The sequence below is a fragment of the Akebia trifoliata genome, chromosome 5, assembly GCF_017979445.1.
Source record: "Akebia trifoliata isolate Shusen 1 chromosome 5, ASM1797944v1, whole genome shotgun sequence".
Taxonomy (NCBI): domain Eukaryota; kingdom Viridiplantae; phylum Streptophyta; class Magnoliopsida; order Ranunculales; family Lardizabalaceae; genus Akebia; species Akebia trifoliata.
In genome coordinates this window covers 32,159,814-32,187,259 of record NC_141379.1, presented here as the reverse complement: position 1 = coordinate 32,187,259, position 27,446 = coordinate 32,159,814, and the positions used below count along the sequence as shown (strand labels likewise).

General features: G+C 34.4%; 2 protein-coding genes across 2 annotated transcripts; one reads left to right on the top strand and one right to left on the bottom strand.

Moving 5' to 3' along the window:
- Positions 1 to 873: 873 nt before the first annotated feature.
- Positions 874 to 10,552, bottom strand: MCCA (methylcrotonyl-CoA carboxylase alpha chain). Its single transcript, XM_086443865.1, has 16 exons — positions 10,065 to 10,552; positions 8,862 to 8,983; positions 8,348 to 8,495; positions 6,759 to 6,896; positions 6,430 to 6,525; positions 6,249 to 6,308; positions 5,868 to 5,960; positions 5,659 to 5,770; positions 5,264 to 5,368; positions 4,718 to 4,854; positions 4,168 to 4,402; positions 3,910 to 4,076; positions 3,594 to 3,710; positions 2,157 to 2,402; positions 1,976 to 2,071; positions 874 to 1,188 (listed from the first exon to the last, which is right to left on the bottom strand). The coding sequence occupies exons 1-16, from the start codon at positions 10,407 to 10,409 to the stop codon at positions 1,180 to 1,182; spliced, it is 2,226 nt and encodes a 741-aa protein (XP_086299991.1). The 5' UTR covers positions 10,410 to 10,552; the 3' UTR covers positions 874 to 1,179.
- Positions 10,553 to 18,756: 8,204 nt separating this feature from the next.
- LOC147402256 (protein tesmin/TSO1-like CXC 2) lies at positions 18,757 to 26,468 on the top strand. Its single transcript, XM_086443863.1, has 10 exons — positions 18,757 to 18,924; positions 20,638 to 20,798; positions 20,897 to 21,629; positions 22,636 to 23,108; positions 23,219 to 23,293; positions 24,402 to 24,582; positions 24,663 to 24,758; positions 24,856 to 24,922; positions 25,046 to 25,211; positions 25,930 to 26,468. The coding sequence occupies exons 1-10, from the start codon at positions 18,874 to 18,876 to the stop codon at positions 26,303 to 26,305; spliced, it is 2,379 nt and encodes a 792-aa protein (XP_086299989.1). The 5' UTR covers positions 18,757 to 18,873; the 3' UTR covers positions 26,306 to 26,468.
- Positions 26,469 to 27,446: the final 978 nt, after the last annotated feature.

The window sequence follows — 27,446 nt, the reverse complement described above, 5'->3', positions numbered from 1 at the left end:
CAAACTGTTTTTAACTTATTAAACCTCCTCTTCAATCCATCTTCCATGTATAGAAGAAAATTGTTGATTTTTCCACCAAATATTATATTATCCAAAAATCTTTTCCGAAAACCCATCAATCTTCTACTTCTCCACAACCCTATCTTGATCTTGCAATTTGAAGGTCGAAAAAGATGGGGTCTTAAGCTTCACCCTAGGATTGAAGAAGATGGCAAAATACATCAACCTAAGTTTGAAGATGACTGAATTTGAGCATAAAATCAGCTAGGATATAAGAAGATAGGATCTCAAGATTGAAGAAGGGCAAAAACCTTCAGTTAGTTTGAAGATGATTGATTTTGGTGACTAAATCTGGGTTCAAGTTGACTCGTTCTGGGAAAAAAAAATACTAGAGGTTGAAGATGATGACATATAGATAATTTATGTTAGTCTCTCAGAGAGGACCTAGGTCAAAGGGCCATGTTATCAATTTCAAACATAGTGGAGTATCTCTGTATAGATTAAAAGGAAGGAGTTGGGGGGGGAGGGGGGGATTTTTTTTGGACTTTTTATATAGATGGCTCAGATGACTCCAATACGATGGGGCACCTTGGTGTGGGTTTATGGTTCTAAAAGGGTAAGGGAAAGCCGAAAAAGATCTGGCTTAAGTTCAAAAAAAATCTTACACACACTTTGGCAAAAGATACAGCTCAAGATGGAACTGATTGAATAATGGAACATGATTCATGTAGTTCATCCAAATATTCAGATGGAAATGAAGATGACAATATGAGTTATGACATGCATCGCTAAGACGCCATTTGAAGTGCTCGATGGGCACATCCAATGTAAAGGTCAAAACATAGCCCTCAAGAGACTATTGAGAAAATAAAAGAACTGAAAGAAATCGTAGCATCTATAAAGATTGCTAATTCCATGTTTCTCCTTATATCAAATAAAGAACTTACAAAGTTACTTCTATTTTTTTGCCTTTTGCAACGCCAACCATAACAACATTTTGTGGTTGCAAATAATTTATTTGGTAAAAATAAACAAGCATTTAATCCATGTATGCCACTAAAATCATTTTCCTACCATTACCATATCGATGTAGGTCAGCTCAATCAACTCCCACAAACTGAAGAAGCTTGAAGTCAGATTGAGTGTGGCTTGGCAAGTATAGGGAAGCTACCTCCCGTGCTATTCATCCTGGTCAAGGAATATAAACTGTTTCAGCATGCCTGTGTACATAAGTTTTGCTCAAGGATGAACACATTGACAGCCCACAAGCAGAAGTATGCCAATTTGACCATAATTTCACATAAAACAAATAGAAGACCATTTCTTAACCGAAAATAGCAATCTTCTTTACAAAATTGAAGTGTAATGACGAGGTGAATTTTTTGCTTCCAAGGGTTTAATCCAAATCCAAATTTCGTAAGTGGTGCTAGGTAAAATATAACTCATTACTATTATAGAGAATTTTTCTTAACCTCCATAGTTCTGGGAAGAACACAACATAACATGGTAAGCATGGTCAATATTTACTATCTCAATTTTTTGGCTACATATTTTCATTTGATGGGGGCTGCTTGGCTCTTGTTATTTTGGAGAGAAATGCAATCAAATAGTTCAAAATACATATGGACAGTGGATATACCTTGAACCCTTAAGAAAAGATGTACCACTAGATAGGGTTGAGTGGATAAAAGGGATTCACGTTCTGGACTAAAATATTTTGGATAAGGTGTAGGTGATGATGACACTGGGAAAGGTTACAAGGTCTGACAGTAAAAGTAGAAGAAACAAATTTGCTTAAGAAATAAGCACCTAAGCTGGCTTTACTCGTCAAAAGGAGGGTAATCCATTTGTAAATGTGATAACCAGATGAGCTAATGAATTGCAACTGTTGATGATCATCTCAAGGTTATTTATGTTTTTGCCAAATGTGAACTTTTAGTTCATGTCTATTACTATCAAAATGGGAAGAGATTACCTTAATACTGAAGAGTATACTATTGTCAAAAACCTGCTGGCCGGTACTGACTTGAAGTCCACTGACAAACCCAGCACAGGGTGCCTTGACAACATGCTGAAACAGAGATTTAACACAAAATCAAGAACTTTTTGGATAGTGACAAAGAGACTGAAGGACAGAATCATAAACCACTACATACCTCCATTTTCATTGCTTCTAGAACCAAGACAGGTTGCCCTTCCACCACCTTCGTCCCGTCCCCCACCAAAACTTTAACAACTAAACCAGCCATAGGTGCCACCACAGTCCCTTTAGGGTGGTGGGATGCCATCTCAAAATTAGGCTTATGCTGGGACATGTCATCATTAGACAGCTCGAGCCCTAATTTTTGCCTGAAATGATGATGATGCTTACCATGCCATATATGAATATCCTTAGTACGTTCCTGGCAGCATCAAAAAATCATATATATCAATTATGTTTCTTTTTCTTTTTCATGTTCTTTTTTCCTGTTTTTGGGGTGTGTGTGTGTCGGCTCTTCAGGCTTTTGACCAGGTCTGAGTGACCACATCAGACCTACATCACAATCCAACATGTCCAACACACATGACATGCTGAAGGCACATGTCTCGCAAAAACACAATTACATTGTGCACAAACTTGTACACATGAATCAAAAGCAATACCTTAAATATACGACATTAGCTAATAAACATAGTTGATGTTTCATGCTTGTCTCAGTTGAAACATTCCGAGATGGTACAAAACTTTAAACCATGATTGTGCGGTATCTTGGTGCAGTATAGCCTTTAAAGCCATTCAGGTCACGCATAATACGATTTGGCCTAACATAGAAGGTCGTCTAAACCATATGGCCAGCAATCAAAGACCAAGTCATTTGAAACCACGATGAACACAGACTAGTAATAGAGGTATGGGGACCAAGCCATTTGAAACAACTTTTGCAATTCATAATTTTTTACTCAGGTATCCGATTGAGACATTGTTAGATGCACTGGAAGCTCATTCTAAGATCTACAAGAGCTAAATAACGACTTATGTCAAAATACTGATGCTTTAGGGTTCTGAGTAATTCCATTGTGAACTATTGGGTTTGCTTGCTTAAGCACCCTGTTTTTCCAAGATTTTTTGTTTTGCCAGTGATTGAAGTTTCATATCTTATTTTCCATAGTACTCTTCTTGTTGATAACAGGGATCACTTATCCCTAGCATCACAATATGTGTAAAAATGGTGTTTCACTATGACAATTGGCATTAAAGAACACAAAGCATCCATGATATCCAGTATGACAGTGAAAGTAACTGACTGCAGATAGGGATTGATGTGATAAATCTTCTACAGAGGCAAATCAGAAGAGAAAAAATATAGTCTGAAGAGATTTAAAAATTGTCAATATCCAAGTTATAATAGCTCCATGCATGCAACTATTGGCACAGATCATAAAGCATTCATAATATCCAATGATAACAACCATCCATTGGCCTTGTGTGTTAGTTTTATAAAAACAAACAAGTAAAGAGAGACAATACAAGCAAGAATTGAAATTGTATTCTTTTAATAATCTCAACAACTGATTCTAAAAAAAAAAAAAAGTGTAGAAAACGGATGTTTTACCTTAGAATAGACAACCAAACTAACATCCATGCTTAAACCATCAGCCTCCACTCTAAAATCATGGTTGCCTAAGTGCACAACTTTAACTTCCAACCCAGGGGAATCTGTATCTTCTGTCTGTGGTTACATGCACAAAATATTTGGATATGCAGAAGAGCAACTTAAGACTAAACAAAGGGAAGTTCAAGGAAATTAACAAAACAGTGAGAGATGATAAGAAGAAACATAAAAGAGATCTAATAACATCTGGAATCAATTAAGTATAAAATACAACTAGCCCTTCAAGCCAACTCTTCCGGCAGAAAATAGGAATTACCTTAATCAAATAGTTCCCATCAGGTTGATAAGTGATGGCAAGCTTCAAAAGCTTTGAACCACTGTCATCATACTCATTGTCCCACTCAAACTCCATTATACTCTTTGCAAGGTGATGAACTCGGAAAGGTGGATGAGCATACCATAATGAGTTCAAGTTGTTAACTCCTGCCCACACATTATAAGGTTAGACTACTAATAAGCATTGTTGGAAGAATTAAAAAGATATCCTTAGAGAAGTCTAAGGCCTCAAGCTTACCAGAGAGACTCTCCTTTGAAGCTATATGTTCCTTTTTGCAAACACAGGCAGCAACCATGGTCGCAGCAAATGTAGCAGCACTATATGCTTTTGTTGCTAACGTTGCATTACTTGGATCAATGAAGAGATCACTTTTAAAATGCTCAATAAAATTTGTTTCAACTTGGCCATTTTCGAATGCCCAATGGTTAACAAGCTCTTGAAGGAAATTGATATTTGTTGGCAAACCTGCAACCTGCACAGATGCAGTGGTATTATAATTCAGAAATTTCGGATTACAATTAAGAAACCACTATCAAACAAAAGAATTACTCCGTTGGATGATGCTACCAAAAATGTGCAAGATCATATTGAACAGATCATCTGTTCGGGTTGTCTCTCGACAAGGAGATCCTAAGTGGGACCCTAGAGGACCCCGAGATACTGCGTTCCATGTGCTGCAATGCAGCTTGTGGATAGTTGCAGCCTAAGCCAATCTCATTGGGCGCCTTAAATTTCTTCTTTTCCAACATGCTATCTATTGCTGATGGAAGTCCTGTAATTGTCATACCTGAAATTTTGACAGGCAATCCTTCATTTTAACTAATGCTGCAGCACGATTTTCTCCCCATACTACAAGCTTGGCAATCATCGGATCATAATGCATGCTAACTGTGTCTCCTTGTTCAACTCCTGTCTCGACTCGAACTGCTCAATGATATAGATCCCCAAAAGAGTTTCAAATTTTTTTTATAAAAAATTATAATAAAAAAAAGGAATGAAAGAAAGATGGATGTTACAAATTTGGTACACCTTTTTAAGTAGTAGGTATAGCCGTTTTTGATAAAATGACATGATCCTAACAATCTGATCTCTCACATTGTTGTGGATTGCCAATGGGAATATGGCAGATAGCCCAAAAGAATGTCTATAGATTAGATGGTTTGGATCATCTGATGGGAGTAATTTTGCACGGTAGTTCCCAATCTTGTTGCACGCATGTATTTTTTCCTATTATCCTCCCATTTTTTTTGTTTTCAGATAGGTCATTATCTACCCATCTAGCTTGAATATCCTAAAAAAATGTTGTCTTTGATCCTTGAGAATGTGCACGCACCTGTTGACGAGACAGGAACAGGACGGTAATGATGGAGGGTTCCTGCTGCTGGAAGAAATCCTTTTGGAACATTTTCAGCATATATCCGAGCTTCAAATGCATGCCCTGACATTACAATTGACGAATAATAAACATCCTGAAAGCTCTTATGGTATATTTATCACTCGAATATATTTATCACAATATCCAATAGAAGCCTATCATAATACAGATTTGAAGTCAAACAACCATGATTCCAAATATAAAGCTGACCATGGGGCATGAACAAGGTGTATCTTAAGATAAGAACAATTTTAACAAATCCAAGCATGGTATAGTGAGTAATGAATGGTCCAAGAGGAAATAAAATTACTTCCATAGTCATAAAAAGTGGATTTCAAAGATTAAATTTATACCTGTTAAGGGCACCTGTGCCTGACTCAAGGGAAGAGGTTCTCCATTTGCAACACGAATCTGCCACTCCACAAGATCTTGGCTAACAATCATCTCAGTCACAGGATGTTCAACCTGAAAAAGGGTTTTGTGCTCTTGATCAGAATTCTATGTTTTATGGCAAATACAGAATTCCAATTTAAAGAAGATAAAAACAGAGAAATCATTGCACCTGAAGACGGGTATTCATCTCCATGAAATAAAATTCACCTGAGACTGTATCCACTATGAACTCCACGGTACCGGCATTATGATAAGCAACTGCCTTCTCAGATAGTCAAACATCAAACAAGGCTATCAAATCAGTGAAAGTTTTAATCAGAAGGAATTAAAATCATGTAAAAGAGACGACATAGACAAAAACAAATACAGAACAGATACAAAAAGAAATGAAGCAACTAAACATACGATGGAAAACATCAAGATAAAAAAAAAACTTAAATAAAAGACAACCATTCTATAAAGGCCAACAATTTTTTATTGTAATCATGTCATCAACAAAATGGTCACAAGTATCACAAATATTCAGAAACCAAATTCAGAGGTACATCACCTTGGCTGCAGAAACAGCAGCATCACCCAAGTGGGAGCGGAATTCACTAATGACATTTGGCTGCATCAATGGAGCAGTTATAACTATAATACTCAAAATAAAACCAAACAAAACAAAAAAAAAACTATAGCAGAAACACTACATGTAGCCGGTAAAAAAACACATGAAACATAAGAATTACCGCTGGTGCTTCTTCAATTATCTTCTGGTGCCTTCTTTGCACGCTGCAATCTCTCTCGTACAAATGTACAACATTACCATGTTTGTCTCCAAATATCTAAATCAACAAGATATTTCAAGAGGACTCGATAAATTACAATGTATAATTAAAAAGGATAAATTATTATAAGCTGCCAGCCATATATAAGTTTGTCAAATGATATTTCTAGCAACCAACTCATCATGTGAAAAAATATCCAGGCGCACAGTTTCGCTGATGTTATTGTAAGACAAGTTATCTACTAATCAGATAAAAATCCCTAAAGATATTAAAAATGGCCATGAACTTACCTGGACTTCTATATGTCTTGGTTGAGTAATATATTTCTCTAGTAAGATTGTATTAACACCAAATGAAGCAGCAGCCTCACGTTGCGCTCCCAAAAAGGAATCAACAAATTCATCTGGACCTCGCACAATCCTCATACCCTGAAATATTAAACATGTGCAAAAATTGTGAGAATTCCATGATGCCGACATCAACATTGTTGTGTTCTAATACCAAAAGTAACACAATACATTTCTTTCTTTACGAAAATGTTATCCAAAATTACACTACAAGTTCCATAGGTACACATAAACGGGAACAAGATGAAGTTGCATAAAACCAATGTACATTAATCACGTGATGAGGGATTGCATAAAACTGATATATTTTCCATTTTTCTTTCCGGCTTCTATTGCCATAAGGATAGAGGGACTTGAAAAGATTCCCTATGAAATGGGATCGATTATACTAAAAAATGTCATTTGGTTGAGTAGAAGAAGGTTTATTCTCCTATTTACCGGGAAAAAAAGGTATTAAAAAAAAAATTAGCCTTTGGCGGATAGTGATTGAATGCATTGAAGAAAGCAAGAATTGAGATTGAGAAAATGAAGTTTATTCAAGTAATGAGCTAGTTGATTGGAAAGGCATAACCAAAGTTTTTGAAGAGTTCTCCTAAAAATGAATCAAATTTCAGATCGACAAGAATAGTCTGATTTCTGGGAGGTAATTTGCTGTTGGGAACAAGCCTTGTGTTGGTCTTTTTATAATCTCTATGAAATGACAGGTCAGAGAGGTTGGAATATAAGTATTTGCTCAAAGAGGATAAGAAATAGAATGTCTTGGAACTTTCATTTCAAAAATGAACCCAAATACTGCTTTTTCGGGTTGTTTTCACAAGCCTTCATCCTCATTCAATAAATAAGACAATTGAATGTAGAGATGGAACACTACATATGTCTACAATACAACCTTTTTCATTGAACATGCAGGGTACCTTGTCATCTTCTTTATGGCTAAATTATTATGGTGTATCCCAAACCCTTCCAAGGAGACCTTATTTAGGCAGACAACACTTGAAAAATCCTGAAAGTTATGAAAAGACAATGTTTTGAATGTATTTTCTATGCAAAGTTTCTATAAATCATCCATTTATTCATTGCGGGTTCACCATCAGTATTTGGAATAAGTTTTTGTAGATGTTTGAAATTGGAAGGGGAAATCCTAACAGTTGCTACACCTGGTTAGATTTGGATGGAGGGGATAATAGTTTGAAAAAATGATCCCATTCAGAGTGGCACTGTGCATATGGAAGGAAAGAAACAAGCACATTTTTTAAGATGAGTATGAGATAATAGATGGGTTAGGTGAAAGACAAAAGCATCTAAATCCCATTGAATTATCACTCTCGGAGATTTCAACAATGTATCATTCGGGGATTTGTCAATAAATATGAACCTTTGGGTTGGGAAGAAGTCCAAGTAAATGCTATTGTTCGTTATTTGCAGGACAAAGGGATGGCCCTCCAATTAATTCTCTTCCTTTTTCATTGGCTTATTGTACATTTCCCCCTTTTATCTAATAAATCCACGACTTGGTTTTCTAGAAAACGTACCTTCCCTCCACCCCCATGTGTCGGCTTTATCAAGATAGGATATCCAATCTTGTCAGCTTCTAACTTCATATAGTCAATATCTTGTTCATCTCCATGATATCCAGGCACAAGTGGCACCCCTGCTGCACCCATTATCCTCTTTGACGCACTAGTAAACACACAACAATTAAAATGAAAAAAGAAAATGTCGATAAACATGGAAAAAAATATTGCTTAAACTATAGAAGAAGCAAAGACGAAAAATAGGTTGAAAAATCGATAGATTATCATATAGATAGACAAGCAACAAATACAATAAGTTGAATGGCATAGGGAAATAGCTAGATAGATCATAATAGATTATTTTCTCCATATAGTCATGCTTATGCAGTTGTTTGTGTAAAAATACATGTATGGAGAGTGGAGAGAGAAAGTAGTATTATAAAAAAAAATGCACACAAGGTAAGAACAAGCTAGCAAGCAGGAAAAGAAGAAGAAGGATTTTGATAGGTCAAGAAACGACCAAAATTTGTACCTTTTGTCACCCATATCCCGTATTGCAGATGCAGGAGGTCCAACAAAAATGAGCCCCTCAGCTTCACATAGTCCAGCAAACTCAGCACTCTCTGATAAAAAACCATAGCCGGGGTGGATAGCCTAAATAGAAAAAGAAGAAACCCTTATTGAAACATGTCCTCACAAGTGTCACAATTCTAAGCCCTCTACCAATGCTACCCATGCCACCAAGCTAAGTCCAACCGTAAATTTAACATTGAGTGCATCGAGACATTGGGGGTATAGTTTGAGTACAACAAATATAATACATAATTATTCTAGAATTACTTCTATTGTTGAAAAATACCACTTTTTTGAATATGATCAAGGGGGTGCATATTTCTGTTCATATTGATATCCAAAACAACATTACGATAAGGTACCTAGAAATGTAAATTCTGTAGGGTGAAATAAAAACTTAAACTTGAGATCCTTAAACAATTTGTAGAATGTGACGGCTTACTTGTGGTGTGGTGAAGAGCGGTTTTTCCCAGGCTTATTCTCTTCTTTAAATGCCGTTTTTTCAGCTGGTCGGGTGTTTAAATTCCATGAAATATTTTTGGAAAACTCCACTTAACAAAAAGGAAAAGAAAGAAACTTTCATCTCTACTTGTTCTTTTTTTTTTTTTTGTTGTCCTTTTCTTTTCTTTTTTAGAAAGTTGGGGCTTAGTAGGATGTACCTCAGGTGAGTTTAACAATAAAAAAATATGGAAATTTTCCAAAGAGCTGGAAAAAAATTGTGAATTCCCATTTCAGCACTCCATTCATTTTAATTCCAATAAAGGTAATTTACCGTCTTTAGAATTCAAACATTTTACGAAAGTGGGGAAAATATTTACTGCTTTAGGCACCCTTCTCAACAAGACAATAGAGGGTTGGCAGGAACTCATACAAGGGTACAAGATAAGCTACAAAATATGCTGCTCGGTTACACTTATATATAAGTTCAATATCTAAAAAGATGGACAATAAGGTATACTAGTATTGTTGGCCAAGCCAACACTTGGGCTTTTTCCAAAATCACAAATTTCAAAAACGAAAATTAGCTTATCTAGATTTCCCATGCTAGGGTACATCCATGTTTATTAAATTATGAACACAGGACAACACATTAAAATTGCAAATCAAACAATAATAAAACAAACTAAACAAGCATAAATTAGGGCAAATAAAAATACGAAACCTGAGCACCAGTACGAATTGCAGCTTCAATGATCGCTGAAGCATTCAAATAGCTCAATCGAGCGGGCGGAGGACCAATTCGAACAGCTTCATCTGCAGATTTCACATGAAGACTGTTTTTATCAGCATCACTGTAAATTGCGACGGTTCGAATCCCTAATCTCTTTGAGGTTCTCATGATTCTGCAAGCAATCTCTCCTCTGTTCGCGATTAGGATTTTCTCGATACATTGATTCTTCTTGGACTCTGGTGATGCAGAGAACGATTTTATTTGAAGTAGGATACTTTTTTGCCCTAGATATTTTAGATGAATTTTTCGACGAATTATGGTCGCCATTAACGACATTTTGCGAGTTCTGCAAGAGTGGTGGAAGAGGAGAACCGCCGCATCAAAATTGGATCCGAGATTTAAATGAGTGCGGCGTTTATATAGCAAGTAATAGAGTGGATAGTGCAATGGTAGTGTCAGCCAGTGCAGACTGTCATCCCTAGTTCATCACTGTGGGATGGTATTCGAGATTCCTATACCGCGAATCTTAAGAATTGCTCAATGGTCCACGAATGACAATATATCCGGGTTGACGATAAGTTTAACAACTCGATACTTTCTATGATTTGTGCTTACGTGGAAGATATGCTCATCTCGAAAGAATTATTTTGTTGTTAAACCCAACTTTAGAACTCCACGACATCATATCGTAAACGAATTTGTATTGTCACACCAATTTTTACTTACAACACACCAACTCTTTTGAAATTAGAGATATTTACTTAAGAATAATGATTTTCTAAGTAGAAAGTCATCACTAGGTCAATACTTAGCTGACGTGGCACATACACGAAACCATAGTTCCATTTCCTTGGGATACTCAATCATAAATCCCCATAAAAGAATTGCAGTTTAGAAAATCAACCCTCTTTTATGAAAACATGAACTACTTTTGTTCTAATTATGATTTCGATACACTGTTCATTTTATTTACGAAAACATGCACGTGGTACATTATTCAATTTTACGCATCTATGAACTTATATGTTTAAAAGTGACAAACTTACGAATTCGTAGATGTTAAAAGTGACGAACTTATGAGTTCGTAGATGAGTAAAATAGTGAACAGTGTACCATGTGCATATTTTGGGAAATAAAATTGAACAGTATATCGATATTGAAATTTCAACATATTCAGTGCACGATTTGGAGATTCCCCCTTGAAATTAAAGCAGTTAGTTACATATGAATTGGTGTGTTAGGAGTAAAAGTTGGTGCATTAATAGCAATTCACTATTATATTTCTTCCTGTATTTCTGTTTTTTTCAAATGATTCCTAATTATATATTTTATAGTGTTTTCACTCATCCATCTCAACATTTTTTTTTTTTGTTACAGTTGCTTTATTAACACGACACTTCTTAATGGTCAACATTCTTCTTCATAAATCATGATTAGTCTTTTCGTCATCTTGTTATAGTCGAGTACATCTTTACAAGAATATATAAACTCTTAACAAAAAAGAAACACTAATGATTTTCTGACTCAAAAATTTTCACTCAATTTGTAGTCGACTAATGTGACAAGGGCATAAAACCGTTGATTATTTTCCTTGTGTACCCCAAAGAAAAAGATCTATGATTTTGTGCCCTTGCCACGTCAATCACGTATAGATCGAGTGAAAATTCTCAAATCAAAAAATCACAACTCAAAAAGAAAAACACAAGGTATTATATGTAATATTCACTTATATTGATTTCGTTTAGCTAATTTGATTAAACTATACACTGAAATTAGTGTGAACATGATTTATGGCCATTTCATCTAGAGTATTCGGATTAAGGCATTATATCAATGGATATAACAATAATGAAAAAAAAAAAATCAACCAAGATCATGAAATAATAGCCCAACAAAAAATAAACACCCTTATGAAAAAAGATACAAGGGCTTGATCCACCATCATAATTAGGATGTCAAGTTTTTTCAATAAACCAGATCTCGTCAAGTTTTGTTGACTCAAGAAAAAACACAAGATCTTGACCGTGTAATTGCAAAATTCAACTATCAAAATTTATTCTTGTATTGGTAATGCATATCTCTATGATACTTGCATCAATAATAAATGTTAATCATTGTATTTTGTGTTTACATGGTAGGGTTCTTGTACTTTTCTCAAGCCATTTTCTCAATTTAACAAAATCCAAGCCACATCCATGTAATAAAACACAACGGTGGACCCCATTCCTCTTATCCCCCTTATAAAGATGGATTGGGATATAATCTTACCATGAATCTCAATTAAAACTTTTAACTTTATCGTCTCTCCTCTTTTACAACTTTTCAAGAATATCCTTTGGCTTTGTTATTTTTCTTTATCTGTCTTTTTTCTCTAAATACCTCTCCGACTTTATAGTATTTTCTATTCTCCTTTTTTTTTTAATACTCCCCCAACTTTATTGTATTTCATTTTCTACCCCTTTTTATGGTACCTCAATGTTGGATATATATAGGGTAACGTTCTTTCAACAATATTCTAGACAAAGCATTTTGTCTTATATAGACTAATTTTTTTTTTAATGGACTGATTTTTTGTGAGAGTGAGATCTTTGATGAAAAATCATCCTCATAAAAAATGAGCCCATTCTAAAACTTTTTAGCCATATAAAATAAAACTTTGTCTAAGATTTAGTCAAAATAACCTGACGCATCATATATATATATATATAGGGTCCCGTTCAGCACCCTAAGCTTTACCACACATTTTAACAAACGTGTTTTGTCTTGCATGGGTTAGAAGTTTTGGAATGAGCTGATTTTTGGTGAGGATGATCTCTATGGTGAGGAGATCATCCTCACCAAAAATCAGCTCATTCCAAAACTTCTAACCCCATCAAAAATGATTTACAAAAAATGGACGGTCCACGATTTTTCAACGTGTAAACATGGGGCTAAACATTTTGGAATGGGCTGATTTTTGTGGAGGATGATCTTCTAATCATAAAGATCATCCTCACCAAAAATCAGCCCATTCCAAAACTTCTAACCCATGTAGGACAAAAAGTGTTTGTTAAAGTGTGTGGTAAAACTTAGGGTGCTGAACATTTCCCATATATATATATATATATAGAAAGAGAGAGAGAGAGAGAGAGAGAGAGAGAGATAATGACAAGACACACAAATTACCCTTGTTTATTTTATTACAAAACTCAATCAAACAAGAAATTTCATCCAATTTTTAAAAAAACTGGTCATAGCCCAGTCAGCTTATCTACATAATAAGTTATACATTCAGACCTTAACTTGGATCTCCCGGGTGCCATTGACGAGGGGATGACCAATTATAAACTTGAAGAATTTTTAGAAAAAATCGTGATTTGGTCGACAACTATTAAAATCGTGATTGTTTGTCATTGTGACCCCCTCCCAAAGGTGCTACTAAGTTACTAAAGGCTCAAGGAGAGTTGATCCCATGACCTACGTTCAAATGCCATTGAACCAGCCTTTACCTCCATTGCTCACTAACCCTTAATTGCATGGTAGAAAAAAAAAATTAACAAAAAAATATTGATTCTTATAAAATTCTTCATATACATATAACCATATATGGATTGGGTATCATTGACTCAAGATCTTAACCATGTAAACAAAAAATTCAATGGTTGAAAATTAGCCTCGTATTGTCAATATATGTATTGTTGAGATACCAATAACATCTCAACTGTAAGATTTTGTGTTTATACGGTCAAGATCTAGTGTCATTTCTTGAGTCAATGAAATTTGGCCTATATATAATTGAATTAATCCTATTCATCTCTCAACATCTATATCACGAATTGTTCATATCCAACCCTTTTCTCTAACATCAGATTGTCATATGTAGGGGTGCAACTCAGTTCGATTCGAATTGTGGTTAAATTAGAACCGATCCAACATAGGTCGATTCCACTAAATAAGAACCAGAATTGAACCGAAATGCCAATAGAATCGACCCAAAGTAAGGTTGATTTGGTTCGGTTCGGTTCCATGGGTTGCCATATCTTGTAAACTTAGTTGAAAATGACATATTTTTAATAAAAAAATAAATAATAAACAAACAAAAATTGTATAATAAATTATTAATCTATTTATAAAAAGAATATCATTAATTTATCCTCAAAGAAATCATTAAAATAATGTCCTAACTCCTAAAATAATTCATATAATTGAATAAATTTATTTATTTGTTTATAAGGTTTGGTTTAGCTCTATACAAGATTGGTTGCTTTTTGTCGCAAGATCAGTTGCTTTCTGTCGCAATATCGATTGTTCTTGTCGTATTTTCTTCAGGTTCATGAAACTCATCGAAAACCCAAAGATCGTAGAAGTCATTTGCCTCTGAGAAATCATTCACCCGGGAACTGACGAAGTATATTTTCAGTACCTTGGCTATATAGTGAAAGATTAGAGTTTTTTCTCCATTTTTTAAACTTAGAACCGAACAACAACTTGTCCAAACCAATCCAAAACTATCGGTTTGATTCGATTCTCGATTTGAATAGAACCAAGTTGCACCCCTAGTCATATGATAGTTAAAGACTCTTCGATACTTATTGTTATGTATTTTAAGAGTAATAAAATGTTTTTTATAATCATTTGTAAAAAAAATTCAACTTTTGCATTGCATTGGTTTTCATTTTTATTTTTTTACCGTTGAGTATTAGATCGAACCATTGCATGTTGGCTCCAGTCAACAAACAATCCTTTCCCAAAAAAAAATTGTACATGCCCATATAAAAACTAACAATCCTATCCTTTAATAAACCCCTGGCTCTCTTAACCTCATTTCGAATTATTGTGATTTTTTCTTTCTTCCATCTATAAATAGAAAATTCCATCATCATTTCTGCATACAATTTTCTTTTTTTATTAAGAGCACAATCATTTATTATTATTTTTGTATTTTTCCTTGAATTCTCAATAAACGAGTGAGTGAATTTCTCAAGTTCTTGAATCAACGGCAAAACAAGAAAAAATTCAATATTAGTATCTGTGTTGTTGTATCACGAAGATAACTCGTTGTAAAATTTTATTTGTTGTTTTTTATTTAAAAGAAGGCAATGAACATCTTAAAGAGAGTAACTTAATCGGGACCTCAACCTAATTAACTTCAATATTAACTTGATTCGAAACACATCGACATGTGAAGATCTCCATGAAATCAATGTTTGATCCTGAAGAATATTCGGAGAGATTCTCAAAAGTCATTTGATTGAGAGATTCAAACTTCGTTTGACGTTATAAAAAGTACGACTTAATTTTATAACTCTGAACAATAGAAAGAAGCAAGAACCATCTCGTTTTGGTTTGACGCATCCGGAGTAATTCAATTGGAATATAGTACTTTGGTCCAATCATGGTTTATCATTTCGAAACCAAGTATATATCCTACACTCCCGGGACCTGTTTTGCAATCTCACTCCCAATATCCTATTATAACCTATAGCACAATTTTTACAAACACCCAACATTAGACCTATATACCACCAATAGTCAACCTAATCGATGATTTTCTTTTGGTCTGACCGTATGAGATTTAAAAAATGAGTAACACGTGGCAATCAAATATGACGTAAACTTTATAAAAATGTAAGTAGCGAATTGTATATGTTACTACCATGCGGCACGTGTTAAAGTTCATGGGGGAAGGACACCATCATGTCACATCGCATGAATTTCCAAAATAAAGTTGGTGGGGCCTAGGGAAAGAACAAGACATCATTATTTGGTCGCGAGGGTTGTTCATTCAGGTCCGTGAGCCTCGACTCTCGCGTGATAGCTTTTATATCAATGGGACCCACTAATTTCAGAAAATTAATTTCTAAGAAAAACTCTTAATTCCTGACAAACTGTAGCCTACATAAATTATTCTTAAAATGAAATAAAAAAGTACAAAATTATTTTCTCTTAATAATGAGGAAAATTATAATATTTGGTGAGTATCTCATATGCCTTTAGACCCTCCTTTGTCTAAATTTTTTTATATTTATTTTGGGGTAATTCAAGGAGTATCCCCACCTTGGGTAAGACTAATATACTTGGGACCACATGCACCATTCCATCTTACCTAAGTTTATATTCTTGAAAATTTAACTCACTCGATCTCTAAAGAGACGTTTTAAGATTTGTTGAGGTAGAGTTGACTTGAGTTGCATTGGAGGATCAGGTTACGTTAGGTTAGGTTTGTGAAATATTGTTCAAAGTTGATTAAAATATTTGAATGGAATTTCGAGACCCTAAGTTTAAGTTTAGCTCACTTATTAAATACACACATTAAGCATATATATAATTGAGACTTTTGGCCTTATCTCTCCATATAATGAATTGATTATTAGAGAAAATCACGTCTTTTAAAAGTCAAGTTTATATTGTTTTAGTATGTGTTTGGTGACACTTCTAAAGTCTGAATGGAGGTGGTCCACCTTTAAAATTTAGACTTTATAAACTTTATTTCTATTTATTTTGTTTCAAATTTTAGATTCAAAAATTTTGAATCAACGTTAGGAGACGTTGGATGAAACTTCTGAAATCTGATTTATAATTTTCAGACTTTAAACGTCCGAAGTGTTGGTAAACATAACCTTTATAAAAGAATTTATAATTATATTTAAAGTATTTCTTTTTATTTGATAAAATTTATATTTAATTTTTTTTATACAATATCCTCAATAAATTAATTTATTAAGCCTATCAATGTAGTGGACAAAATAATTTTAGCAATTGTTAAAAAATAATTTCACCACTTTAATGCATCACACGTACCCATTAACAAAAAATTTATCGAACTTTTAAGATTTTAAGAAAATCTTAATTCAAAATTAACAGAAATTTGAGTTTACATCAAATATGAGAGGTTACTCTCGAGGATTCCTCTAAAAATAGATTCTAAAAGGAAATCCATGTTTTTCATATTTAATTGTACATTCCAGGGTATAAAAATTATCATCATCATCGAAGTCTTATCCAAAAGATTTTGGACCAAATAAAGGTAAAAAAAATATTCTAAAAAGAAAAAAATCAAGCAGACCAAACAATGAATATTACTTGTCCCGGCCATCTATTTGACTTGAGAATTCTAATCCTTAGCCCCCACCAAGTACACCAACCCCACATTTTAATTACAACTATTCGAAGGCAAGAAGAAAAGCAACAAAATCATAAAATGTTATTATTTCAACAAATCGTATTAATTCCAGTAATTTATCATTTATATAGTAGATATCCTACTACTGGGAGTTGGGTAACTACCCAACTCGCGGTCTTCCTGTGTGTCACCTCATTTCTTGTGGGCAAGTCTACCCATGGATAAAATAATTATTCAGGGCTCAGTGGGCCCAAATTATTATTCCACGTGGCGTTATCTGAGACATGATGGGGATTATATTATTTAGTAATCTTAGAGATTTCCGCATTAAGTTAAGAACTTAATGACACATATGTAACGGTAGATAGACGATTGCGTTATACAGTCTCTGACTGAAAAAGCGCCAACAAGAAAAGAAAAAGATAAAAGAGAAACGTTCTTCGACGATTGGATGATTTTTACAGATAGCTCCCTATGTTTTGGTGAATATTTGAGATAGGCCATGTTTTCTAATCGGGGATATGATCGAGAGCTCCTCTAGATCTTGGTATTTTCCAATAGACTATAAAAAATAACTTAAATGCCCTTATCTTCAATCTTTAATTAAAACTTCTTATTATTATTATTTTTTTTAATATACTAAAATCTGTCATTTTGAATATCTTGTATAAAATATTTTATCCTGATCGTCAACCTCAATATTTTATCTACTTCAACCTTCAAGATTGAGATAGGTTTTTGAAGAAGTTGAAGACGATAAAATTTTGGATAGAAAGATTAATTTTTTATTTTTTATTATAAATAAATTGAGACCACCTTAGTAATATTGCAAACCTTGTTAAAGGTCATAGGATTCACATGGGATTTTGTATTAGTTAAAATAATACCACAACCCTCCAAAGTTCATGGCATAAATCAAATTAAAAATGAGATCTCTTTTGATCTTTATGCAAAGCTTTCAGGATGGATGGGTAACAAACTCTCAAATTTAAAATTAAAATCCAACTATAAAAATTATTATTTTTCAATTTTCCTTTAAGTTGTGATAATCTGAAGGTCGTTCTTAACTTATGCCCCCATCATAAAATCGTAGATCATTTGTCTTGAGATACACAAGAAACATGAAATCATTATTCTTTTTTCTTTTGAAAGCTCTTAAAATTTGCAATCTATGTCCATGTGGAGTCCAATTATGTTTTTTATGCCACAAGGAGAAGGTCATAAAAATTATTTAGTAAAAGTGTTTTCACTTCTTACGAGAGATTAGGATAAATTTGAAAAATAATGTATGGGTTGAATAAATTAAAAATAACTTATGGTAGAGATTGAAATACTTGAAGATGACTAGTTTTTGGGGAAAGAGTTTTTAGTTAAAGATTGAAGATGAGGGTATTTTAAGTCATTTCTTAATAAGTATATAATAGAAGACTGAGGTCAAAGTCCATGTTTTCAGTTTGAAAACATAGGAGGGTATCTCAAATATTCACCTAAACATAGAGGGGGTATATCTAAATCACCCTTTACGTTTTCAACTGTTACTTTGTTTTATTTATCGACAGCTGTGGTGCTGAGGTGGGTGGGGTTCGCAGCACGAGAAAATCTTCTCTTCCCGCCTTTGCGCTTCCTCTTAAATTTTTTAACGTTAGCGAGAGAGAGAGATGTGGGAGAGCTCTCTGAGCTCTTCGCGCTTCTATCGACATGGACACTCCAGAGAGGAACCAGATCGGAACTCCAATTTCTAAAATCGAGGTGATCTCTGTGTTCTGGCGCGCTCAATTTTGTTTTTTTTTTGGGACGATTCAAGTTAGGCAGGGGAAATTGTACGATTTGATGTGGTGTTTCTTTATCTGTAGTGGGTCTTTTTGTGAGGGTTTTAGTGTTTAAGGTGGAGTGTTTTTGCGAGGTTTTGTTTTGGTTTTTGAGATTTTTTAGTTCAATTATCGTGGATCTCTGTTTATTTTGAACAAAAAAAGGTGTTTTTTTGGGTGAATTGGGGCTTCTATTTCGTTTTCTGAGTCTCAGTTGTGTGCTTTTCAGCCGACGCATAATCAGTAGATGATTGCAAGTGCTGGTGGTTTTTCTTTATATGTAGTGGGTCTTTCTTCTTCTTCTTCTTTTTGAGGATATGAGTGTTTAAAGTGGAGTATTTTTGCAAGATTTTGGTTTGGTTTTTGATGGTTTAGTGTAATTATCGTTGTTTTCTGTTTATTTTTGGAGAAAAAAGTGTTTTTTTTTTGTGAAATTGGGCTTCAATTTCGTTGTCTGAGGCTCGGTTGTGTGCTTTTCACCCGAAACATTAGTTGATTTCTGATCTCAATTTTGTTTGTTTGGTGACTTAAGAATGATATATTTTATTTTATTTTTTTGAGTTTTTTAAACCAATTTTTTAATCCATAAAGTTTTTTCAGGTTTTGGTTCCTTGAGGCGGAGTTCTTTTGTGAGATTTTGATTTTTGGTGTAAATTACAGTGTGTAATTGTCCAAGTTTTCCGCTCGTTTGCTAAGGAGATTTTGTTGGGGGGTCTGCAGTTTGCTTATCTAAAGCCCTATTTTTGGATTTTGATTTGATGCATCTGAGAAACTTAATTGATATTAAGGATCTGCATGTGTTCAGCTCAATTTTTGTATCCTTAGTTACTGATTTTGAGGGAATTAGGGTTTCGTTGTCTCACTCCGAGGTGTTTTGTTATCAATATTCATCTTTTAATCAGTCCATTTCAGGATTCTACAAGTTCTTTTGTACTTGTTCAAGTGTGAATTTGGGTGTGGTTAGAGCCCAGATTCCACTCCCATCTCTTTTTCTCTTTGATGATTGTTGACTTTTGTGGTGTCTTTGAAGTGTTTCTATGGATTTCCAACTTCCTTTTACATGATATAAGAGGGTCTCTTTGTTTATCTGTATTGATGTTTTCTCTTTTCTGATGAGATTTGATGATGTAAATTTTGACGATTTATGCAACTTTTGGTCCAAATGATCATCTGGGATAATCCCATTTGAGTTTTGACTTAGGGTTTGTTTTCTTTACTTATTTTTGTTGTTTTAATCCGTTCACTTTGCAATTTTAGGGGTTCTGTACTCTTTCTATCTGGGAAGACAATCTTCGCTTTTCATTTCTTATGTTCACTAATTAAAGTTCAATGATTTTTCTGATATTTGATACCTTGTGCAATTTATTGAATTGATCTTCTTCTTTGTCGCACTTTGGTTCTGCACTTTATAACAGAGTTGCATTTTTCATTTTAAATTAGAAATTGATGACATCCAAATAAAAATAAGGCTACAATTAGTTAATCTCTTTGCGTGCATATGTGTTTCAGTGAATTTTTTCTTCCATTTTTCAAGCTTCTTAACATTTCCAAAGAATTTTTTTTTTTTTTTCCATCTTCTTCTTCAAAACTGTCTTATATCTTTCTCTTTTCAACACTGAAGAATGCTTTCTAAGAAAGTTCCTCTCACATGCAGGATTCTCCCGTCTTTAACTATATCAACAGTCTTTCTCCTATTAAGCCTGTTAAGTCCATACATGTCGCGCACACATTCAACTTGCTTAGTTTTGCGTCCCTTCCATCTGTGTTTACTTCACCACATGTTAGTTCCCGGAAAGAATCTGGATTCTTAACAAGGTACTTATTGCTTTTTAATGAATTAATGCCATTTTTTTTTTTGAAAAAAAACCCATCCGTGAATAAAGTATTCAATGATATATTTCTTTTGTTTTCAGGCATCACCTCTTAGACCCATCAAAACCTGAATTTTTGTATGACGATCAATGTGAAGGCAGTATAAATGCAAGGGTTTCGGATGTTGTTCAGGTGTCAGATTGCTACAGTAATCCACAAGAAAGTTTTGATCCTGGGAGTTCTATTAAAGAGGTTAAATTTGATCCATTTAACGAGAATTCAAAGCTTGCTAGTGAGCTTCCTCATGACTTGAAGTATGATTGTGGAACCTCAGACAGTAAAACAACACCTTACCATGATATTAAGATTAATCCTGTGTTGGAAACGACTGGCACACCAGCACCATTTGATCAGGTTGTTCAAGAGGCCTCTGTGGAGGGGCGGGAGATGTGCCATCCTGAACAAACTATAGAAGAAAGAACGAGATGTGATTGGGAGAATTTGATTTCTGATGCTGCTGATCTGTTAATTTTCGATTCATCCATAGAGGCTTCTAAGGGACAAGATCAGAAAATAGTGGGTCCTGAGACTAGTTCCTTTACTTCTCTTGTAGCAAAGCTCCCACAGCACAAAATTGATGATTTGCAAACAACAGAACAAGTCAGTCAGATTGGTTCATGTGAAGAACCTGAAGCAGGAGATCCTGCAACTCAACCGGGGGAAGTTGGGGGGCATAAAGAAATAGCTCAATCATTAGACATACGTCCAAGTAATTTCCATAATAAGCAAGGGGTTGCTGAAAAATCTGGGAATTGTGTTCCATGTAGTTCCAAGGTAAGCATTGACTTCCCAAGTTTCTCTTAGTAGGAGTCTTCAAGTAACCTATTTTTGGTATTTTATTAATTCTATTGTCAATTTTTTTTTTTTTGATCGGTTAATTCTATTGTCTATTAATACTTCATTTTGGTTCAAAACTTTATGTAAGTTAATGAAACATCACATTCGATCCAAATTCATACTTACTGCTCTTTTGACAACTTTCCCTGTCAATTATCAACATAATGACATGTTCGACATTCTATCTTGAAACTATTTCCTCCAGGAAATTGCAAGTCTTTGTAGGAGACATCATTAATTCATTATCATCTTAGTATGCAGTGAAGAGCAAAGCTTTTCATATGAGTTCACTTAGATTTGGGTATGAACCGAGAATTAGCAACAGTTTTCATTACTTAAATTGGTCCATAATCAGGCTTCTTATGTTTGTTCTTTTATTTAGCAAACATGAGTACTGGAAACTTCTCTACCTCTGTAACTTGTATTCAACTCCATATGAAATTGCACAATTTACATTTTTTTTGCTTTGGCGGGCCGCACGTACCATTCCACCTGGCACGTGTTCAGCATTAAATAGCCACCTTTTTGGTGGAAGGGCATATAGAGATTCAAAGGCATGACCTTGCACAATTGACCAACTTGCTTTATCTGGAGTTATGTTAATATTTGTGTTTGGTAAATTGGTAAAGTCGAGTGCCTGAGTGATGCCACAGAAATGGGATCAAAATCCTGTCTACAACCATTTATACCTATAGAAATAAAGAAATAAAAAAATTTGTATGCTTATGTGCTACGTTAAGGGTTATTTCTAGGGTCCTCTAAAAATTCTATGAAGGAACATTTTACATAGTTATATTAATCATTATATAACTGTATGTTGCTTCCTGTTTTCCATATTTAACTAATTGATCCGTGATTGATAGTTTATATAACATTTTGATTTATTTTCGATGGTCACAATCGTCCAATAATACATTTAGTGGTTCTGTCTGCCTATGTACAGCTTGATTCTCAACAGCAACGTGGTGTGCGAAGGCGCTGCTTGGTTTTTGAGATGGGAGGATCTCATAAAAAGAACTTAGAGGAGAATTCTAATAATAATTCTTCAACCTCGTCGCAATCTAATGGAAAATTATCTCCTTATAATAAACAATTGGTCCCCATTAAGCCTGAAACTAGTTCTTCACCGTGCATGCTACCTGGAATTGGTTTACACTTGAATGCTCTAGCTGTTACCACAAAGGACTGTAATGTTGTTAAGCATGAGATTCTAGCTTCTGGAAGGCAATTAATAAGCATGCCAAGTCCTATAGCTTCTTGTCATTCTCTAACACCTGAGCAAAAACCTCTGAATAAATCCTTAGCTCAGAACTCTGTGGAAAGAGAGATGGGTCTAGATGTCAATGAAGTTCAAGTTATGCAAGATGATTCAGAGTCTGCAGAAGAGTTTAATAAGAGTGCCCTCAAGAAGAAGAGGCATGTATATGATTTGCCAACTTGGCTTTGCTGAATTTTTATTTCCTATCAATTTCTTTCTTGTTGTCAGTTTTTATTATGATTTTAAATCAGGGATTCATAATATGCAGGCGCAGGTTGGAACATGGTGGAGAAAATGAGAGCTGTAAGCGTTGTAACTGTAAGAAGTCTAAATGCTTGAAGCTGTAAGTTTCTTACCTTTAATTTTCCACTAAACTTAAAGAGCTTCCGTGCTTGCTAATTCTTCATGGAAGAGGATTGGATTTTCACCTCTTGGATATGGAAAACCTTTAGATTTGTTTAAAAATCACGGCTATGTTGGTGCCACTCAAGAGTTTTTTGTCTTGATTCTGAGTTGTTTGTGCAGTGTATCTGTCTGCGTGTTGGGCAAGTTCCATACTTATATCAGTTCTTTAGTCATTTTATGTAATGGTCTCAGAAACATCCTATAAATGCTCATTTTTTGAGAACCTAAAAAATGTCAGATACTGATCTTGATGATATTCTCATCCTTTTTAAAGGTTAGACGATTTTTGTTATTAGATACATTAGAGCTGTATTTATATTATGTTGTGTATGTTACATAGTCTTTCCACTATATTTTTCTGGGTAATGTAATGTTATGGGTGTTATGATTGATAAACATCTCCTACTCTTTATATATGCGTCTAGTAGCTACCATAGAAGGGGTGGTGGTAGATAATATGTCTGTTATTCCAATTCTTGTATCATTGTTTGAGTTATAATTTAAGTCAAACAAAAACTCTCGTTATGGGAGAAATGGTTCCCATTGAAAGCATCATTTAATATAAAATCTTCCTTCCGTCTCTTAAATTGTGGAGTTTTGAGCAACTCTAGCACTTTATCGAATGAGCATTGGTCTCTAAAATTCTCCCATATCAGACTTTGGCCGTCTTTGATGAGCATGAGTCTTTCTAACAAAATTTTGCTTCTCATATTAATTGTGGGAATCTTGCTTCTTATCATCTGGTGACTTAAAAGTGGATCTTATTGTTGGGATACCATATGAAATTTCAATGCTTAGGATACAAAGGTCTACTACATGGCCCTTCAACTGATCTATCTGCTATTATTAAATCATCTTGAATTTTTTTTATTGAACACTTCAGCTAGTTGTGTTCGTTCTCATCTGGCTTGAGATTATAATTTTGTTGTTGTTTTATTTTTATTTTTTGGAACTTATCTTTGTCAAGTCATAAAGTAGTTGGAAATTGGATACAAATATCTTTTAGGCGGTTCTCGTGGTTTGACTAGTCAAATTTCCATATGCAGTTACTGTGAATGCTTTGCTGCTGGTGTTTACTGCGTGGAGCCTTGCTCATGTGTGGAATGTTTTAACAAGCCTATTCATGAAGATACTGTTCTTGCAACTCGCAAACAGATCGAATCTAGAAATCCACTCGCATTTGCTCCCAAAGTTATTAGGAGTTCTGAGTCGGTTCCAGAAATTGGGGTCAGAAAATAAATCCAAAAACTTTGTTTTTTCTATCTCAGCAATTTGTGTCGTTCATAAAATGTTTTTTGCTCTTGTAGGAGGATTCTAACAGAACTCCAGCTTCAGCTCGGCATAAAAGAGGATGCAACTGCAAGAAATCTGGTTGTCTCAAGAAATATTGTGAATGCTATCAGGTTTTTCTCCTTTGCCTCATTCGATATGCATTTTATGTTTCTGTATGCATTTTATGTTGTATATCATCTGACACAGACGTGATATTTGTCTTTAAAGGGTGGCGTTGGATGCTCAATTAACTGCAGATGCGAAGGGTGTAAGAATTCGTTTGGTAGGAAAGATGGTGAGTGTCAAGCTTTCATCAAGTGATGCTTTCCACTACTTTCTATACGAAATAGTGAATTAGTTCTTTGAGTTCACGCTCCCAATTTATGCTTTTTTTCTTTTCTTTTTTGAAAAAATATAGGATCAACTCCAATAGGAACAGAAGAAGCTGAATCAGAAGAGGAAGAAGCAGAAGCCTGTGAAAAGAATGGAGTGGATATTAGTTTACAGAATAATGAAGTCCAGAACAATGAAGAGCAATATTCAGATCCGACGCTGCCTATAACGCCTTCTTTCCAGATTTGCAGGTTTACTATAGTAACAATTTTTTTTTCACTTTCGAGTCATAGTCATCAAGTCAGAATACGGGTTTAAAACGGCAAGAAAAAGCTTCAGAAAAATGGAAAAGACGGGAAAGAAATGAGAATAAAACAGGAAAAATGATAAATATAAAAATAAAAAATATATATATTACAATTATGAAAATATAATGTTTATCTATATATATATATATATATATATATATATATATAATACATTAGACATTTATTCTAAGTTTCCAATATATTTGTGAGTAAAAATGGTACTATTGAATATCTATGCATGGTAACATTTTTTCACTCATAATTATTCATTTTATGATGTTAAAAAATTTAACCATCAACGTATATTTTGAACAGATTAAGACATTTGAAAAAATTTAAAAACATAACATCAAGATTTTATCATCAAATCCCACATTAAACAACATTTATAAACCAATAATTATGCTTATCAACAAATAGGTTTTCTTTCTTTCTTTCTTTAAAAAAAAAAAACATGTTCAAAACGTAAAAACATGTTTTTTTGTTGAAAAAGACTAGTTTTTTTCATTGTTTTAATAATTAGAGTTACATAATGCATTTAAAACGAGACTTAAAAAAAAAAAACCCGAAGTTTTTTGTTACTATGCTTGGAGTTAATATAATTCTCATTTTGTTCTTGGTGTGGTGTTATTAACTAACTGGATGATACTTCACATTTCAGACCATCAGTTCAACTGTTGTTTTCCTCTAGTGGGAAGCCACCACGATCTTTTGTACTCTCAGTTGAATCCTCTCCTCAGATGCATACAAGCAAAACACTCGAAAAATCAGATATTCGTCACCCTCAACCCAAGTTTGAGAAGCATTTCCAGATCATTCCCGACGATGAAACTCCTGAGATTCTTAGAGTTTCACCTATCCGTGGCGTGAAGACTGCTTCTTCTCCGAGTCGTAAGCGGGTTTCGCCTCCTCACAGTCAGTTTGGATTGTCTCCCAGTCGAAGGAGTAGCCGGAAATTGATACTGCAATCTATCCCCTCATTTCCCTCTCTCACTCCTCACCATGAAACCAGTGATTTTCCAATGAAGTTCAAATGAAGTGCTCTCCATCTTCATGGTGGTACTGAGGTAGGTTTTTTAGTTGTAAAAGTAGTTTTGACTCTGCGGTACTTGTATAATAGTACTGTATTTTCCCACCTGTAGTATAGCTACCTGTATAAAAATATTTATTTATTATATTTTGAATGATTATTGTTTTTTTTTATATGTTATATTTTCATTTTGTGATTTAGTGCTATTAGATCCCATGTTTTTCTCACCATGGGACAAGTTAAAATTGGATCCAATCCCTAGACCCCCTCCCAATAAAATTAGGCTGACCAAAACTGCACATCCACTCCTTCAGGGTGTTTGCAAGGAGTCATAAAATACAGTTGGACTTTACTTTGCTTAGAGAATTGGACTTTATTTATTTTCTGAGATTCCCATTACTAGATCTACAAAAAATGGTCTATGGGTTTGTATTTGCACATTATTGATTCATATTTTACTTATGCACAAGTTGAATGCACTTGAATGGTCCATTTTGTCTGGTAATGTTTTAAAGAATATGCTTATGCAGTCGCCATTAATATTATTCCTGTTAGGGACTTGGAAACTTTAGACGACAAACTGACGAACCTTTTTGGAATTATAAAACCTTCAAATGACATATAAGCTTTGGGCTCTAGGAAGATTTTGATGGTCATTTCAATGAGGGTGTTCTCTTAACCTAGAATGTGTATGAAGTGGGAGGAAGTTGGGAACAGGAATTGGGTTGAACCCGACCCAAGGTTGGGTTCAACTCAGTGGGTTTGGGTTTGGCCCGCCCAAGTTGTAGGTTAGGCGCTTGGAAACTATAGAACGACAAACTGACGAACCGTTTTGACAGAATAAAATCTTCAATAAGGATCCAAATGACATATGAGCTTTGGGTTCTAGGAAGATTTTGATTGTCATTTCAACAAGTGTGGCCTCTTAACCTAGAATGGGTATGAAATGGGAGGAAGTCGGGAACAGGAATTGGAATTGACAAGCAGAAGACAGGTGATATCAAGACCCATAAAAGTTGGTAGGGGCGGGAGTGGTACCTTTAGATAATTTGTGCAACTATAGCTTAATTTTCTAGTACATGATCTTGTTGTCTGAGAGGCCATAACATTCTGTGAATTTCTATTGATCAAGGATAGTATTTCTTTAT